Genomic DNA, 17,915 nt, shown 5'->3' with positions numbered 1-17,915 from the left:
ATATGATTGTCGCTATATCGATCCTATTTTATGATAAATTGAAGTGTAATAGCATTAAATTTAGAAATCTTTTCTGTGGATGTATAGACGTCTATTAGAAATCCAGAATTCCGTATTTCTGACTTCTATTCGACATCCATTAGACGTATTCATAGATGCCACATGAACCTCATATAGAGATTATATAAATTCGTTTATAAACATCATACGGATATCATATAGATATTAATTAGAGTTCCAGGTAGCACATATTTGTTTCAAAAACGTTTCACAAATATCACAAATTTCTTTGAAATATTCATAACCGATTCTTGAGAACATTTCTGATTAGTTAAAATGTCCACTTGAAAAACATGTTAAACGTGTTGTTAAAAGATACGTTTATTTTCTGATACAAAAAAAGCGTTTAAAAGCCGTTCAAAATAAAATACATTTTCTTCTTTTATTCCTTAAATGTTTGCTTTCTCATAAAATTAATAAAATAATGCATTCATATACACTCTGTAATAACTAATATTTCACTAAAAATATTAGTATTGACTATTTTAATCAATAATATTAGATTATAATTTATATATTTCGTATAAAATTAGAAATTTTATTTATATTTAGGTGTGTATTGAGCATCTTAAATAGATAATGAACAGATCATTTTCGTTTATTAACCGAACATTTACTTGTCCAACTTATAAAATCGATTTAATATCTGAAGTTGAAATTGTATGTGAAGTTGAAATCCTCTATTGAAATTGTATCAGAAATTAGATCGAAGAAAAACTTTTAATTTTATCTGTTGCTTTTTGCAAGCTTTATATAATTCTCATGACTAAAACTTAAGTACGAGAAAAAAAGCGCATCATAGCGGTAAACGAACCAGCGCGATTACTGATTTTGACAATGAAATTTTGACTATATTTTGACTATATTTTGACTATATTTATTCCACTGACTATAATTATTATTAGTTATTATTATTATTATTATTATTAGTAAGATATAAGATAAAGTAATAAAAAATAATATTTATAAATATTAGGAAAAATAATTAATAAAAATCATAATTTGTTTAGATAAAAATTGTTTAATGTATTTTATTTATTTTTATAAAAATAATTATATTAACAAGAGCTACCATAATTTTACGAAATACAATTATGTATAATAAATTTAGCTATCTTTAGTTTTAATTATAATAAAAAATTAAAGGTTTTCTATTTTAATATAATAATTAACAACACGATAAGAAACTAGCGATTAAGAGCCATTGCGAATGGTAGTGCGTAAATTTTTCTTAAAGATTAATTGTTCGTAAAAATTTAAACATGTACGAGGCATATGCATATTACTTGATGCATTTATCAAGATATAAATCCTCATTTTTGAGAAAAATTTAAAAAAATAAATTTTCGCGAACAATTAATCTTTAAGAACAATTTACGCATCCGCAGTGGCTCTTAATCGCTAGTTTCTTATCATGTTGTTAAAATACATAAAGAGCCTAATTCTTTTCAATTTATATAATAATTAACATATATTATAAATTAATATAGGAGGTATGGAGATTATATGGATCTCCAATGGCTGTCACGTTCCGTGTGGGTATTTATTGAAAACTTATTAACAAATAAATGTTAATAAGTTTAGCTGTTTAAGTATTTAAAAAAAATAAAAACTGATGAATAAGAATTATAATTGTATAATGTATATCTATATGACCTTATAATTAATTACGCAAAAAGAGCGCGCGCGCAAAGTGCATTCCGTATCAGGTTCGTTAAAGAGAAACCTGAGAGCGGCCATCCCGCTTCAGCGGACGCATGTCTTCATGCGTCCCCTGAGAAAGTGGACATAAACTACGTCGTTACGCTCGATAACAGACGCAATACATGGTTCACGTCCATGATATAGTTCCGGACTACTCCGATATACTACTATCTGAATTAAAAATGAGTCTCCAACAAGATAAGTTAGACAAGGATCAACAATCGATCGCTTTAATTTTGTCTCATTAACAATGACTCTTGTGGACTCGTGTGGCGGCAGGCACGAGGTCTTGCCTTTCGTGCGTTGCACGTAATTTGAGAAGGATTTCATAACGTTAGTAAACTTTGAGCAATATAAAAAAATATAAAAATATAAAATATAATATAAAAAATAATATAAAATATAATAAAATATGATAAAATTAACATATTTATTGAATGTTTTTTAAAATATTTCATTATTTATTATTCATTCTAAATCATTTCTTAGACATTACAATATATATATGTAATTAAAGAAATTTACTAAATCCTTTGGGATAGAATAGAAATATTTTGCCACTAAAAAATTAAAGTCACATCGAGGTTATAATTAAAATTAATTTCAGATGGATTGACATTGAAAAAACAAGTTAAAATCAATTAAAATTAAAATCAAATCGTGCAAAAATCGAAATTGACTTAACGCTAGATCTAACAATTAAGGAGAATATATGACATCAACTTAAAATTTCTGTTATTTCACGGCCTTATAGGGTGCTCGCGAAACTTTAAACGTCTTTTTTCTCTGAAACGATTGAATAATGCGTTTTACATAAATTAGTTAGGTATTATAAATATTATACACTCACAAAGTTTTATTAAAATCAATGACCCGGATGTCATGTACTCTCCTTCCCAAACAATATAAGATATCCTAAGGATAATTCTGAATATATTCTAAATATCCTTGGGATATACGCGGGATTTATTCAAGATATGGTATAAAGCCAAACAGCTCAGGATATTTTTTGGATTAAGGGAGCCCTTCAGAACTGTAAGAGATATTTTAAGGATCCTTTTGTATTCCTCATTGTATCCCAAATTAGTTCAGAAAATATGTAATTGATACTATATATATGTTATTTGAAGGATTAATTTAGATTATATCCAGTATATGCTTTCAGATTATTTAAGAAGAAATTTTAAAAATTATATATGCGTTGCATATATCTATACAGTATGAATGGCTATTTGCCGATTGATAGTCGACATTTTTTAGTCAACTTGAAGTCTTTTTAAGTCGACGTTTATTATTGTGGCCTGTTTTTTTGTGTATATTCACTAAGTAGCTACCAAAGATATCCAATAGATAAATAGAAATATTCATATACTTTCATGAGCTTCAGCTATTATAGTCGTATCTCTAGCTTTTGCAAGGAGCTCTAGAGTATCCATATAATTAACTGCGGTTAATTTTTTGTAAATTCCATCATATGTGTATTTATATACATAGAACATTCGATCAAATTTTTGAGAAATGACATTAAAATAAAAATTTAGTAGTTAATGGACATGACATTAAATTGACCGAAAATTGACTAAAAATTGATTAAAATTGACTTATAATCGCCACATAAAGTTGACTTCTAAGTCGATTTATTAGCTAATTGACATTTGACTATAGTCCAGTCATTTCTCTGTTAGTCGACTTTAAGTTGACATTCAATCTGACTTTGAAGTCGACTTTAGACTTTTTCTGCCGACTGACAATCAACTAACAGTTGACTTGGTGCTGTTTGAGTACAAACATATAAACTGCCAAATCAAGCAACGCGATATAAAATATGGGAAAAATGAATCTAACCTAAATTAATTCTGAAAATAGCATATAAAGTACCTCAACGATATATTCTGGACCAATTCAGGATGTATTGTAGACGTTTCAAGAGTTATACGATTTCCAGACATCCTGCAAATATCTTTAGGACTTTGAAATAGAATCTCTTGAGTATATATCTTGTCATATGAGGCATATTAACGATTTAGGTATAATATATATAATAAAATTAATATATAAAAATTAATATATAAATTTTGTGGGCGAACATCACAAAATATTTTACAAATAATAAAAAAAAAAATATTTTAGAAGAATCCTATATTGTGTCATGCACAAATATAAGAGATTGTTGTGATTAATAAATTAATCTGATCTGCGCAATCTTTGTTAAAATTCAAGTTGAATTTTAAACTTTCAACTTTTTTCCTCTCATTTTATAAATTTTATCTAAAACAATTTTTTATATAATATCAAATTTTAGAAAAAATACCTTATAATATTTTATGTAAAGCACTTTGTAATACTTTTATGTGAAGCACTTTGTATATGAAACGTTACATTCATGCATTTGCAAATTTAACATTACAAAAATAAAATTGCGTAGAAAATTAGCGAAAAAATGGTATCAGTTCGCATCACGAACAATCCACTTGTCATCGACATCGTTGATACCTATTCGAATGAACAAATCACACGTACATACATTATTGATGGCATGCACATGTCTGTTATGTCTGGTATGTCTTTTTTACAAGTTGAGGGTGAGAAAAAGGGGGAGGGGGATGGAGAGAGAGAGGAAATGAAAGATGTTTTTTCACACATTGTGTAAATTATTTTTTTAAATATAATTTTATTGTTGTAGAAGAATATTCCGCTGATTCGAGAGATGATAGTAACGAGTACAATGAGCCCGACGTCAACAGTTACAATGACGAGGTCAATGACGAGGAAAATTTCTCTTCAAATTCGAATTTTGACGATAAGGTAAGAAGATATATATTTTTACAACACCAATTTTTTGACTGCATTCCACGGCTATTTTTGAAATTTCCTTATATAATAATCTTAACTAGGATTATAATATTTTTAACAAATTTCATTATGTCTAGGTTCAGATTCGTAGCTTGGAACGGAGAGAATACATATTTTGAAATCTATATGCAATATATTATACATATTACTAATACGAATCATATATGCTATACATGGCGCGACATATTACAAATACATATTACAATAGAATGCGAGATTTAAATTACACGCAAACGAAAATTTTTACATTTTTCAATACAAATAAAACTAATGCCTCGTCCCATATTGATTATATATGATTAATATATTATATATTATTATATATTATTATATATGATTAATAATGTGAGAATGTTGTTATACATATTTCTATAATTGAAATTAATTACAGGTATATAATTCGCAAACTTTGTAAAATTATGTGTATTATAACGTGACCCGAGCACGCCAAGTTTTTGTAAGTCGTTTTGATCTTAATTTTTTAGTTCCAAATTTACTTGGCAAAACTTATGATTAATTTCAAAATTAAATATTTCCTAATAATAAAAATGTGTAAATTATAATACGACTCGGACCAAATTTTTATATGTAACTTCTTAAATCCTTTAGTTCCAGGTCTACATAGTAAATCTTATGATCTTAAAACAAGTCGATTTTTTCTCTTTTAAATTCAAAATTGGCGATTAATGCAATCGATGTTATTGCAGTAAGTGTTGAATAGTTTTATGACTTACTATTTATAATCTGTAATATAAAATTCGCAATATATTAATGCTATTTCATATATTGTACAAATATTTATTTGGATCATACATAATAATGCATTTTTATATATCATACAAAGTATTAAACTTATTTTGAAAATTATTTTCATTTTGTCGAGAATCTAATACATAAATGCAAGATTGAATTTGTGACAAATATTTCAAATTACAAATCTCTATCAATTGCTTCAATATACTTGGCTAATTAATTATTGATTTCATATTTAATTTTGATTTTTTTTAGGAAAAATATATATTTTTTGAGAGAAAATTTTTATTATAAATTATTTTTAGGGATATTTTTTTATAAACGTCTTGTTGGATACAAGGTGGAATACTTTTTATGTACTTTTTATGTATTTTTTTACCTTAGTAAGGTTTTTTTGGAGGGATTTCACATTTTTTTGTAAAATTTACATATATCCCAGGTAGCAAGCACACGTCATTTTGACATTCCAAACTGGTCATTTTTGGTCATATGTCATTAAAATGACTGATTTATGACATGATTTTATATTGACGTTTTGATATAACATTATTTTGACGTCATTTTTCAGTCATGAAGTGACGATTATTTTATTATTAATGTCATTAATTGATATATCAATTCCATAAAAAAATCTTTTAAAATTTTTTATATAATATGATCTTTCGCGATCAGACTTTAACAATTGTTAAAGTAAAATTCACTGTAAAACCAATAATCGCTAGTTCGTTCATTTACCGCTATGATCGTTATCTCTCTCATATTTAGTTTTAGTAATAGAATTATATATAGTAGTATCATAAGAATTATGTAAAATTTGCAAAGAGTGACAGATAAAATAAGAAATATTACTTCGATTTAATTTCTGATACAATCTCAATGAGAGGCTTTAAATATTAAATCGATCTTTATAAGTCGGACAAATAAATGTCTAGCTACTTGATAAAAATTATTCATTCATTATCTATTTAAAATAACAAGTTCAATATACTTGTAATATAAATAAAATAAAATTTTTAATATAATAAATATTTAGTAAATATAAATAAAATATTTTATTTTATATTTATTTATTTATATTTACATATATTTATTTATTTTTATATTTATTACATTTATATTATATTTATGAAATAGATAGAGAGATGAATTGTAGTTTAATATTACTGGCAAACGAAAGAAATATTACTGATTAAAATAGTCAAAATTATTAACTGATTCAGTAAAATATTACTGATTTACAATGCTATACTTATAACTGCTGTCACTACATAACATGTACCGCATTTTGACGTTGTGGCGTCCCTGACGCTCGCCACATCGAGCGCGATCTCAGGAAGCGCCGACCTGACGCTCGCCACATCGAGCACGTTCTCGGGAAGCGCTGACTAGAATCATGAAGTTGGCGCAACATCAGTTTTAATTAATGCCGCTGAAAGGCGCGGCAGATTAAGATAATTTTCTCGCTATCGGAAAACATTGAAAAGTGTATATAAGAAGATTCGGTCAACGACTTATCAATCACTTGTAACCTCGCAATAAATAGCTTATAGCTATTCAGCGAATTCTCTTTTGACCCTTGTGATTATTCTCTCCTCCGAGATCCTCCGAGACCTTCCAGATCTACGAGATCCACGAGATCTCCAGATCTTCCAGAACCTCGAGTCATCCAAATCTTCGAGAACCTCGAGTCCTCCAGATCCTCCAGATCTTCGAGAACCTCGAGTCATCCAGATCCTCCAGATCTTCGAGAACCTCGAGTCCTCCAGATCATCGAGATCCTCGAGTCCTCAAGATCCTCTAGACCTTCAAGAACCTCGAGTCTCCCAGATCCTTCAGACTCTCGAGTCTTCAAGATCCTCCAGACCTTCTAAATCCTCGAGACGTCCAGATCCTGCCTAATCTTCCAGACCATCAATACCTCCGAGACCTACTAGATCTTCAAGATCTCCAAGATCTTCCAGATCTACTAGACCATCCAGATCTACTAGACCGTCCAGATCTTCGGAGATCTTCCTCTATGGCCACTGACCCTCGGAAAGTTATCCAGTTTCTTCCCTGGAAACTTATACCAATAGACCTGGTCGAAAGAAGATTCTCTCGAAGATTTTCTCCCATCCCGGTGACTCCTAGAGCATCTCCACCAAGGACTCCTCGTTCCTCCAATAGAAAATCTAGGGGAACTCAAACCGAAGCAAAAAACGCGACGAGTGATGAGCGTCGTGCTTGTCGGAGAAACAGACGGATTGCTCGGGAAATTGACGGGAAGGCGCACGAGCGGCCTTCGAGAACCTCGTCCATCATTGCACACAACTCTCGCGTCGGCAACAAGCGGTAACAGGACGGGCGCGTTGCCATCAAGGACCTCATGGTGGTCTTCGGCGGCGGTAACGAGGGCACTCGTCGACGAGCTACACGTATACAACACGGCCACAAACCAATGGTTCGTGCCATCCACAAAGGGAGATATCCCGCCAGGTTGCGCGGCATACGGATTTGTCGTCGACGGCACACGTATCCTGGTCTTTGGCGGAATGGTGGAATATGAAGTACTCCAACGAGCTGTACGAGCTCCAAGCGAGCCGATGGGAATGGAAACGCTTGAAGCCGAAGCCGCCTAAACACGAGCCACCTCCGTGTCCGCGATTGGGACACAGTTTCACTCTTATCGGCAACAGGGTCTTCCTCTTTGGAGGTCTCGCGAACGACAGCGGTGACCCGAAGAACAATATACCGAGATATCTGAACGATCTGTATACTCTCGAGCTTCTTCCCAATGGCCAAACAGCCTGGGATGTGCTGCAGACGCATGGACATGCGCCACCCCCCAGAGAATCTCACACTGGAGTCGCCTACACCGATCGTACGACGGGTAAATCCTGTCTGGTGATTTACGGTGGTATGAGCGGTTGTCGTTTGGGTGATTTGTGGTTCCTCGATGTCAATTCGATAACTTGGAACAAACCAATGGTCCATGGACCCACCCCTCTACCACGATCACTACATACTGCCACTTTGATCGGTCATCGCATGTACGTATTCGGGGGATGGGTGCCATTGGTCGTCGATGATGTTAAAGTCGCGACGCATGAGAAAGAGTGGAAATGCACAAGTACACTAGCATGCTTGAATCTAGAAACTCTAACTTGGGAGCAATTGACTGTCGATTCTCTGGAGGAAAATGTTCCACGTGCTCGCGCCGGTCACTGTGCAGTTGGTGTGCACAGCGGACTCTACGTTTGGTCTGGTAGAGACGGCTATCGTAAAGCTTGGAACAACCAGGTTTGCTGCAAAGATCTATGGTATCTCGAGGTTCTTGAAGGTCTAGAGGATCTTGAGGACTCAAGGATCTCGATGATCTAGAGGATCTGGAGGACTCGAGGTTCTCGAAGATCTGGATGACTCGAGATTCTGGAAGATCTGGAGATCTCGTGGATCTCGTAGATCTGGAAGGTCTCGGAGGAGAGAATAATCACAAGGGTCAAAAGAGAATTCGCTGAATAGCTATAAGCTATTTATTGCGAGGTTACAAGTGATTGATAAGTCGTTGACCGCATCTTCTTATATACACTTTTCAATGTTTTCCGATAGCGAGAAAATTATCTTAATCTGCCGCGCCTTCAGCGGCATTAATTAAAACTGATGTTGCGCCAACTTCATGATTCTAGTCAGCGCTTCCCGAGAACGTGCTCGATGTGGCGAGCGTCAGGTCGGCGCTTCCTGAGATCGCGCTCGATGTGGCGAGCGTCAGGGACGCCACAGACGTCATAAAATGTACCATATTTTGACGTCTTTTTCTTAGCATAATAATATATTTAATAGTGTTGTCGAATAAAGCACTCTCTAAAAGTGAATCAGTGTATTATCACTGAAAAATAGTGTACACTTACAATATATATATATATATATATATATATATATATATATATATATATATATATATATATATATACAGGGTGCTTCCGCAACATACAGATCGGTAAGTCGGGTTGCCTATCTGACGATCGGTCTTCTTTTACCGACCTCGCATAATTGAAAAATAATAAAATCAAAGGATCGATTATGTAATTTTTTTTCGTGAAAAGTGAACAAATTCCTTGATTGATACCTTGAATGCAAATCCCTAGAAATAAAAAATATTAAAATTGTGAAATTCTTTTGTTAATGATTTTTCAATAAACAACGACTGCTGGCTAAGACCTTCAGAATATTAATTAGAGATATGATCTTAACAACATATGTCAATGATATATTTGTGCGAAGGTGGCTTTTTTATGCATAATTACCCAGAATTTAATAAGCTCTACATTTTTTAAATAATTTTCTTTAATTCCTATTTCATTTTAATGTATATGTAAAATATAGTTTGATGGTATGACTTTTATGAACAAAAAATGCATAAGGTATGAGGCGACGAGGTGACTCAATAGCTGAGTGGTTGCCTATTGAGTGACAAATCCTAGATTCAATTTAAGATCGGCGATATTCCAATATCGCCATAGGTGCTCTGATATGTTCCCTCTATTGGTTAAGGCCTTTAATGCATAATGACATTTTTCATTCTATGTATGCACAGTCAAGTAGCAAGTATATCTATGCAGCATGTAGAGTTTCAGAATGTTTTAAAAATATCATAAAAGTATATCATATATCTACTAATATATGAGATATATACTCTATGTGATGTACTAAGTTTTTAAAAATGCTATTATGTTCGAGTTTTTCTGCTTTTTAATACATATTGTGAGCTATACTGGAATATCTTCTAGTATATAATAACTACAGAGGATTGAGTACGTTATACTATAAGTAATAAACGAACAATTTTTCATTCATCTGGATTTTACTCAAACAATTTGTTTAAATATTCGAAATCCCATGTTCGGATCGTATCAGAAAATCTCGATTTCTTTTACAATCTTTCGTTTTTAGTGGAAAAGTTAATTGGTAAAAGTAACGTGTTGCTGAATTTTGTATGCAGGAGCCATAAACTGATACTACCTCTTTAATTTTATTAATCATTTTTTTTATGCTTTACATGCGTTCATAAGAGAAATTTGAACACGAGATAGATATTTCACGTAGCAGTAAAATATGTAGATAATAATATGTGGACAGTTGCTTTCAGGATATACTCTATGATCATGTGTAATTATAATTATAAGCAGTATAACTCCAAAGACTAATTGAGACCAATGAAATTCACTCATGGCTTTTTTTCGCTATAATCTGTTAATTATTAGCTCTAAAAACTAAATTATCATTTTAAAAATTTTAAAAATATCAAAAAATCTATTGCGCTAGGCGCAAAAATCCACTTTAAAACTTAAAAAAGGGTGAAAAAGAACTAGTAATAAAACCGACTCGTGATGATAAGATCTTGGCTACGCAGTTTCTATAATGATTGAGATGGTGATTCGTACGAATAGTAATGTGATACGATAATAATAGATAAGAATTCAAAAATTAATTATAAAAATTTTCGAACAAAATAATATAATAAAGAAGTAGATGCAAAATAAAAAATAATAAATATCAAGGCAGGAAATTAAATAATATCGTTCAATATAATTGAATGCGCGATGAATGTGTGAACCTAACACAAGCTGTGAGTTACCGTAATTGAACGCAAAAATATTGTATTAGGTGACCAACGATTACAGATACGGTTGGAGAATTGTTCTTGCAACAACAATTTCTAATAGCGAGTGGCTTATTCAAGTCATGGCAACTATGCGAGATAATAACGCATTTCGATAACTAATTTGCACTCGCTCATGGAACTAAATACAAAAATTATGTTAAAAATAATTACTCTCGATAATTATAAATATTTAGATTCAATAACAATTATTTTATAGATTCAATAAGATGACTTTTTGTTCCAAATTTTACTGTACGCTCATAAATATAGAAAGAGCGTGAAAAACAAAGAAAGAAAGGGGGAGGAGAGAGAGAGAAAGAAAGAGAGAGAGAGAGAGAGAGAGTATCGATAAGATACTTATAATTTGAACCGTGTTTAATATTAATTCTTATTCCGTATATAGGGATCATTTTCGATCCTATCATTTCTAATGATATTGATTAATTAAAAACTAAACTGTATTAAAATTGTCGCGCCCATTTCTAAAAGTCGTGAAATCGAGGAAATAAAAACCAAAAGATATCTACTATCTGCATCAGCTTTTTGGAATAGCACATGAGTAAAATTTTTCGACGGCAAAAGGGAGATCGTCCTATATATTTTATGTATACTTCTCATGAAAAAAAAGGATTTTTATTTTTCTTGTTTTTTCAGTATTTTTAAACATATTTTGTTTTGTTTGAGTAAACAAATTGAATATCTTTCTTTGTAACTGAAAATATGACACAACATTTCGTAAAAAAAGGAATCTCAGGTTTTTCATTTTTCACATGTATATTTTATAAATATTTGTTAAATGTCGACCAATATATATGATTACTTGTAGTAACAAAACATGTTTGATACAAATAAAATATATTTTTCATTTACGAGACTGTGCGTATTTCTCATTTACGAGATTAACTTCAATTTTTTAAAAATTATGATTTTTCATGTCCTAAAATTAAGCATACAATTTTAATTAAATAATATGGAATATTTTTTAATCATTGTTTAAAGTCTCGATTTTCATCTTGAAACTTTCATTTTGATACAGATTTGTTTAAAAGTTATAGTCTTTTTCTCATAACGATAAATTTTGAGCTTCTCGCTTTATATATTTGCAATAAAAATTTATATATTTATTTTTCAATTATTGAAGCAAATTATTTTGGAGATTTATTATTCTAGTCTTTAAAGGAGTCAAAGAAGCTATATGAATTTTTTGAACATTTTTACTTCTTGGAAAACATATTGAATAAAAGTGACCCTCTGTACACTTTGAAGGTACCAAAAATAACAATATTTAAATTAAATTTGTCATTCTTTCTTGTTCTCTACACATCCATACTGATATATACACACACATAATTATAATTTCAAATTAGAAATAGATTTGGATTAGATTACGTTAGAATTTTTTCGGAGTAGAAGTACAAGCGGAAGAGCAAAGACCACGTACGTTCGGTTAAATATGTAGATATGCAGCTAATGTAGAATTCATGCTCATGAGTTTATTCTCGGAAGCACCGGATGTGAAATCTCGCTTCGCTTTGCGCAAAATATGGCACTCGCTCCAACCAATGAAGCTTCTCTTCCCTCATTTATATATTTATTTTTCAATTCTTTGATTTTCCCTATAAAGACTTGATATAAAGATGCTTGACTTAATGTATATGTACATGTAGAAATATGTATATAAACTACATCGAATATTTTAAATTTTTCATTGTCAGTTCATGATTTTCACAAAACTTTGTTAACAACTTTTTAATAACTGACGAACGACATTTAAAAACTTTTGCATTAAAAATTTTTGGATTAAAAACTTTTGAATTATTCAGGATGACAACCTTAACAATATATAAAAATGCAAAGTTAAAAGAATTGAATTCTCTTTTATGCATCTTTAACTAATTTACAACTATTTATGCGAAAAAATCTTTTATATTAAGTAATAATAAATATATGCATGACATTTCAGAAATTCAAATGGATTTATGTATCTATCTAAGCGTGTGTGTATCCATGCCTGTACGTATAAATGGAATTGTGTGTGTGTAATTTGCACAAAAAATCTATATATTACAACAATTACCATTTTATGCCAAAAGAAGCCGGTGATAAGAAATGCTTCCTTTCAATTTTGCATGTATATACATATATATATATATGTATATATATATATATATATACGTATATATATATATATATATATATATATATATAAGCACAGTAATATATAAATCTATTTATAAACTGTTTAATTAAATTTTTTATTGTCAATCTATGTTCGAAACTTTGATTTAAAAAAATGAATTCTCAATTGCCAATAACTTTTTAATAAACATCGAGTAATGACTAAAACTTTTTCTAAAAGTTATTCGGATAATATATGCTAAAATCGAAAAGAGATCCTTACATCTTTATCAAAAATTTATTTTCAAATGTTTTATAAAATTTTGTTTTTATAAAGTTTTATAAAACGGAGTCCAAATATTAATAAACACACATAGATTGTTTTGGGATAAACATCCACGAAATGGAATGCACATGGAATGATTTTGAATACCGGTAAAACTATTTTTCTTAAAAAAATTTTTGTTTTTACATAAGAGCATGTATGAAAAATTGACGAATATTCCAGATTACCTATGAATTAAGGTCATTGGATGTGCATAAACACTTTCTCTATTTTTCTTTAAGATTTTATTACAATTATGCGTGCGTGCATGCGTGTGTATGTGTGTGTGCATGCGTGTGTAATATTTAAATATCGCTTTATTTTATATGCAATTTATATAATAAGAGAAAAATCTCTTTTTAATAGGCGTAATGTTGAAAATATAATAAATAGATTAGTAGACATATAAATATATAATATTGAAAAGTGTTGATTAAATATTTTAGAGTTTATGTTCAAAATATAGATTTTCTATATTTGTATATTTATAATATTTTTGCCCTAACATAAGATATTATAAGATTTTCTAATGCAAGTTTCCTAGTGTATTAGTTGTTATTGCATAATAAAGTCATTTTAGATTTTCTAATTTTTCTATAATATGATAATTAAAATTTTTGTAATTCTGTACTAAAAATAATTTATTAAATGTAGATTAAACAATCATCATATGATAAAACCACTTTGGTCATATGATAAAACCACAATTTAAAAATTCAAATATTTCATAAAATGATTTATTATTGAGATATATAATTTTATAGATTTTCAAAGATATAAATTTTTATATATAAATATGTATTTTTTCTCAAATTTAATCTTGAAATATGTTGTCAAAATCATAATTCTAAGTAACTAGTCTCGTAATTATTTATTACGAGTTATTAATGAATAAATATTCGATTGTTTGAGTATTTCTTTGAATAAGAAAATAAAACTGATAAAAATTAAATTTATAATTGTGGCTTATTTAATTTTATGTAAATTTCCAAATTCTTGCGCGAAGTGAGATTTATTTTATATTTTATGCTTAAAAATTATTTCCTTTTTTATTATCTATTTATAAACTTTAGCGCTAGGTAATGTGGAATTATCTCATTGTTACACAAAAAGTCACAAGCTTGTGTAAAAAATTGTACTGTTACAAAGGATCGCGCACAAATTTTATCGAAAAGTGATGTTAGTGAAATTATCTAAAAGTTGGATATGTTTTAGTTTATGATCTTCTGATCAAAAGTCTCAATGGGCAAGATCTTCACAAAAGTGGATAAATTTTTTGTTACAGATGTTTAAAACAAACAATTAGATTCACGTATGCTGGAAATGTATTCGATATCACATATGAAAATATGCGTGTATGCTGCTATATTCGCGTTTATGCATGAGTCTGTGTGTATACCATATATAGGGTATCCTATTTTAATTGTGCACTCTGATTAACATTACAAGAAGTAGTACCCATTTATACGTATGTGTATGTCTTGCCCCCCCCCCCCACAGAGGCTCCACTTTCGGAAGATAAAATCTAACTCAAACCTATTTCTGACTTAAAACAAATTTAGTTTTAAAACGGAAATAGGATTGGGTTAGGTTGTATTTTCCAAATGTGGAGCCTCCCCGTAGGGAGGACGGAATCCACTGTATCTACGCATATATTTTGCTAGATAACGGGAAGTTGATTCTAATTTCCCTCTGAGAATATGCAATTTAGGTAATTTACCCAAAATAAGTTTATGTAAATTTACCCAAAAGAAATTCACGGGACGATTAAACTTATTTTATAAATAACTTTGTAATAAACAACGAGCGACAGCTAAAACTTTTTGTAAGTTAATTAGCGACATGTCCTTGACAACATATTTCAAAGTCATCGAAATTGGTGAGGTTGTCGCTAATATGCAATTTTATCCTATTTTTATTTACATATTTACTTTTCTATTTTTGATATACAGAGTGTCCCAAAAGTCCCGGACCGGTCGAATGTTTCATAAACTATGCACTTTAGAAATAAATGTTTCAGACAAAAGTTATATAGCTTGAAGGGGGCCATCAGATAATGGCAATGATTTGATCTTGGAGAGTCATTTGAAGGTGACGTAAAGGTCACCTTCAATTTCTTAAATGGAACCCCCTATTTTTCATTGCATATTCTTGTAGCTTATCTCGAGAGCTTTCCAAAACACTACAATTAAGTACCTTTACATTAAGTACTTTTTGAGTTATAAGGCTTGAAATAATTTCTTAATTTTACATAAACCATAAAATATCTAGTAAACCATTCATTTTTCGATTATCTTACCTTCATACTTTTATGTACAAAATAATGAGAGGAATCAATTGGTGTAAAGAAAACACATAGTTGTTTCTAAGAAAAAATATGTAATTTGCAATTAACAATTCCATATTTTTTCTTAAAAACAACTGTATGTTTTCTTTACACCAATTGATTTCTCTCATTATTTTGTACATAAAAGTATGAAGGTAAGATAATCGAAAAATGAATGGTTTACTAGATATTTTATGGTTTATGTAAAATTAAGAAATTATTTTAAGCCTTATAACTCAAAAAGTACTTAATGAAAAAACATTTGTCTATAGTGTTTTGGAAAGCTCTCGAGATAAGCTACAAGAATATGTAATGAAAAATAGTGGGTTCAATTTAAGAAATTGAAGGTGACTTTTATGTGACCTTCAAATGACTTTCCAAGGTCAAACTAATGCTACCATCTTATGTCCCCCTTCACACCCTACAATTTTTGTTTGAAACATTTCTTTCTGAAGAGTGCTGTTTTCGAGATATTCGAGTGTATTGATTAAAATGACTCACCCTGTATAATATTATATATATATATATATATATATATAATAATTATATATAATAATTACTATAATTACTGACCAATGCACTTCCTTTGACTCCCCCTTCCGTAACCACCCCGGCAAGGTGGACTTCGCTTTACAACTTACAGCATATCTCCATTGTGATTCAACTCTTCGCAATGCGTCCCCTACCGGCCCTACTTTGCGTGGAAAATACTTTCAAACTGTGTTTTCATACTATAGTTCTATCTACATGATGTCAATAAAATCTATATTCTCTTTCACTTCTTTTACTAATAACTTTTTAACGAACAGCGAGCGACAGCTAAAACCTTTTGAATGTTACTCAGGGCAGTGATATGTCAAGGTCAAGGTTAATCGAAGCGAGCTCCCTTTATCGACATATTTACCAAATTTAAATCATATATTATATCTTATAGATCATAAATATCTTATAGATTTAAAAAAATATATTAAACGAAAAGATGTTGCAGATAATATCATTGAAGCTTTGATAATTGAAAGCATCTATCTCTGTAAACATAATAGTAAAAATAGAAAAGTCCAGATTCAATTTTTCTTGATAAATTTTTCATAATATTAGTACATAAAATTATTTTTTCATCAATAATTTTATATTTGAATTTGCTCATTTATCTATTAATTCCGATTTTGATTTACAGATCAGCGACAAAAGGTGCTGTATGAAGCATTTGTTCGAATTAAAGCCGGAGGAATTACCATGTCCGGAGCTTTCGCGGGAAGATTTAATGGCCTCCGAGCAACCATCCAGCCGCCATGAAAATGCACGTGTCGGTTCTTCTGGCTCTAGCTGGTTTAATTCCGGTTCTATCTCAGTTCAGTCTGGTCAGTCCGTCCTCGCTATCCTCTCATTGTTATTGCTATCTATACTTTTTTTCACATAGAACCAACTATATGTATTCAAGAAAGCAACATAAAGCGTCATTCGGCGTCCCGATATCCTCGAATGAGCAAAAAGAAAATCGCACATAAATAAAACTGAAATGTATGACAGATGTGTGCATGTGAAAACGTTCGTGTATGTGCATATGCACTTATATATGAAAATTAACACTGACTTGAGATGTACCTTCGAGATATCCCAAAGCGCTTCTAATTATTGTTTAATGTATGAAGACTGTCTGAAAAAATTCGCGAGTTAAAAAAATGTCGCACACAAATGTGGTTGCATATCAAATAAAATGTCACTAAGTCATGTCATCTGTCCAAACTACAAAATATGCAGTCGTGTTTATAATTTTTAAAGTTTGATAATTTTTTAAATATATTTTATATGTATTTGATATATACAGGGTAGTCCACATAAAATGTTACAAATTTATATCTCGGAAATGAAGCAATTTAGAGAAAAATGTTTCAGACAAAAGTTGTATGGTTTCAAAGGGGACATAAGTTAGTCCCATTAGTTTGACCTTGAAGAGTCACCTGAAGGTCACGTGAAGATCATCTCCAACTTTTTAAACGGGATACCCTATATGCTTTTGCATATTCTTCTAGCTCATCTCGAGAACTTTTTGAAACACTATAATTAAGTTAGTTTTCATAAGTACTTTCCGAGTTATGAGCCTTGAAATCATTTCTTAATTTTACATAAACCGT

General features: G+C 30.4%; 1 protein-coding gene across 3 annotated transcripts in view; it reads left to right on the top strand.

The window, feature by feature from the left end:
* LOC105249612 (connectin) overlaps window positions 1–17,538 on the top strand; it is a 265,723-nt gene extending 248,185 nt beyond the window's left edge. For all 3 annotated transcript variants that reach the window (XM_025414897.1, XM_025414898.1, XM_025414896.1), the window contains 2 exons: window positions 4,448–4,569; window positions 16,958–17,538. In XM_025414897.1, coding sequence (XP_025270682.1) covers window positions 4,448–4,569; window positions 16,958–17,200 — 365 coding nt within the window. In that variant the 3' untranslated portion in view covers window positions 17,201–17,538. The remainder of the gene's footprint in view (window positions 1–4,447; window positions 4,570–16,957) is intronic.
* Window positions 17,539–17,915: the final 377 nt, after the last annotated feature.

The sequence above is a fragment of the Camponotus floridanus genome, unplaced genomic scaffold (genome assembly GCF_003227725.1).
Source record: "Camponotus floridanus strain SB8 unplaced genomic scaffold, Cflo_v7.5 scaffold90, whole genome shotgun sequence".
NCBI lineage: Eukaryota > Metazoa > Arthropoda > Insecta > Hymenoptera > Formicidae > Camponotus > Camponotus floridanus.
Note: the sequence above shows the minus strand (reverse complement) of the source record. Positions and strands in the feature narration are given on the sequence as shown.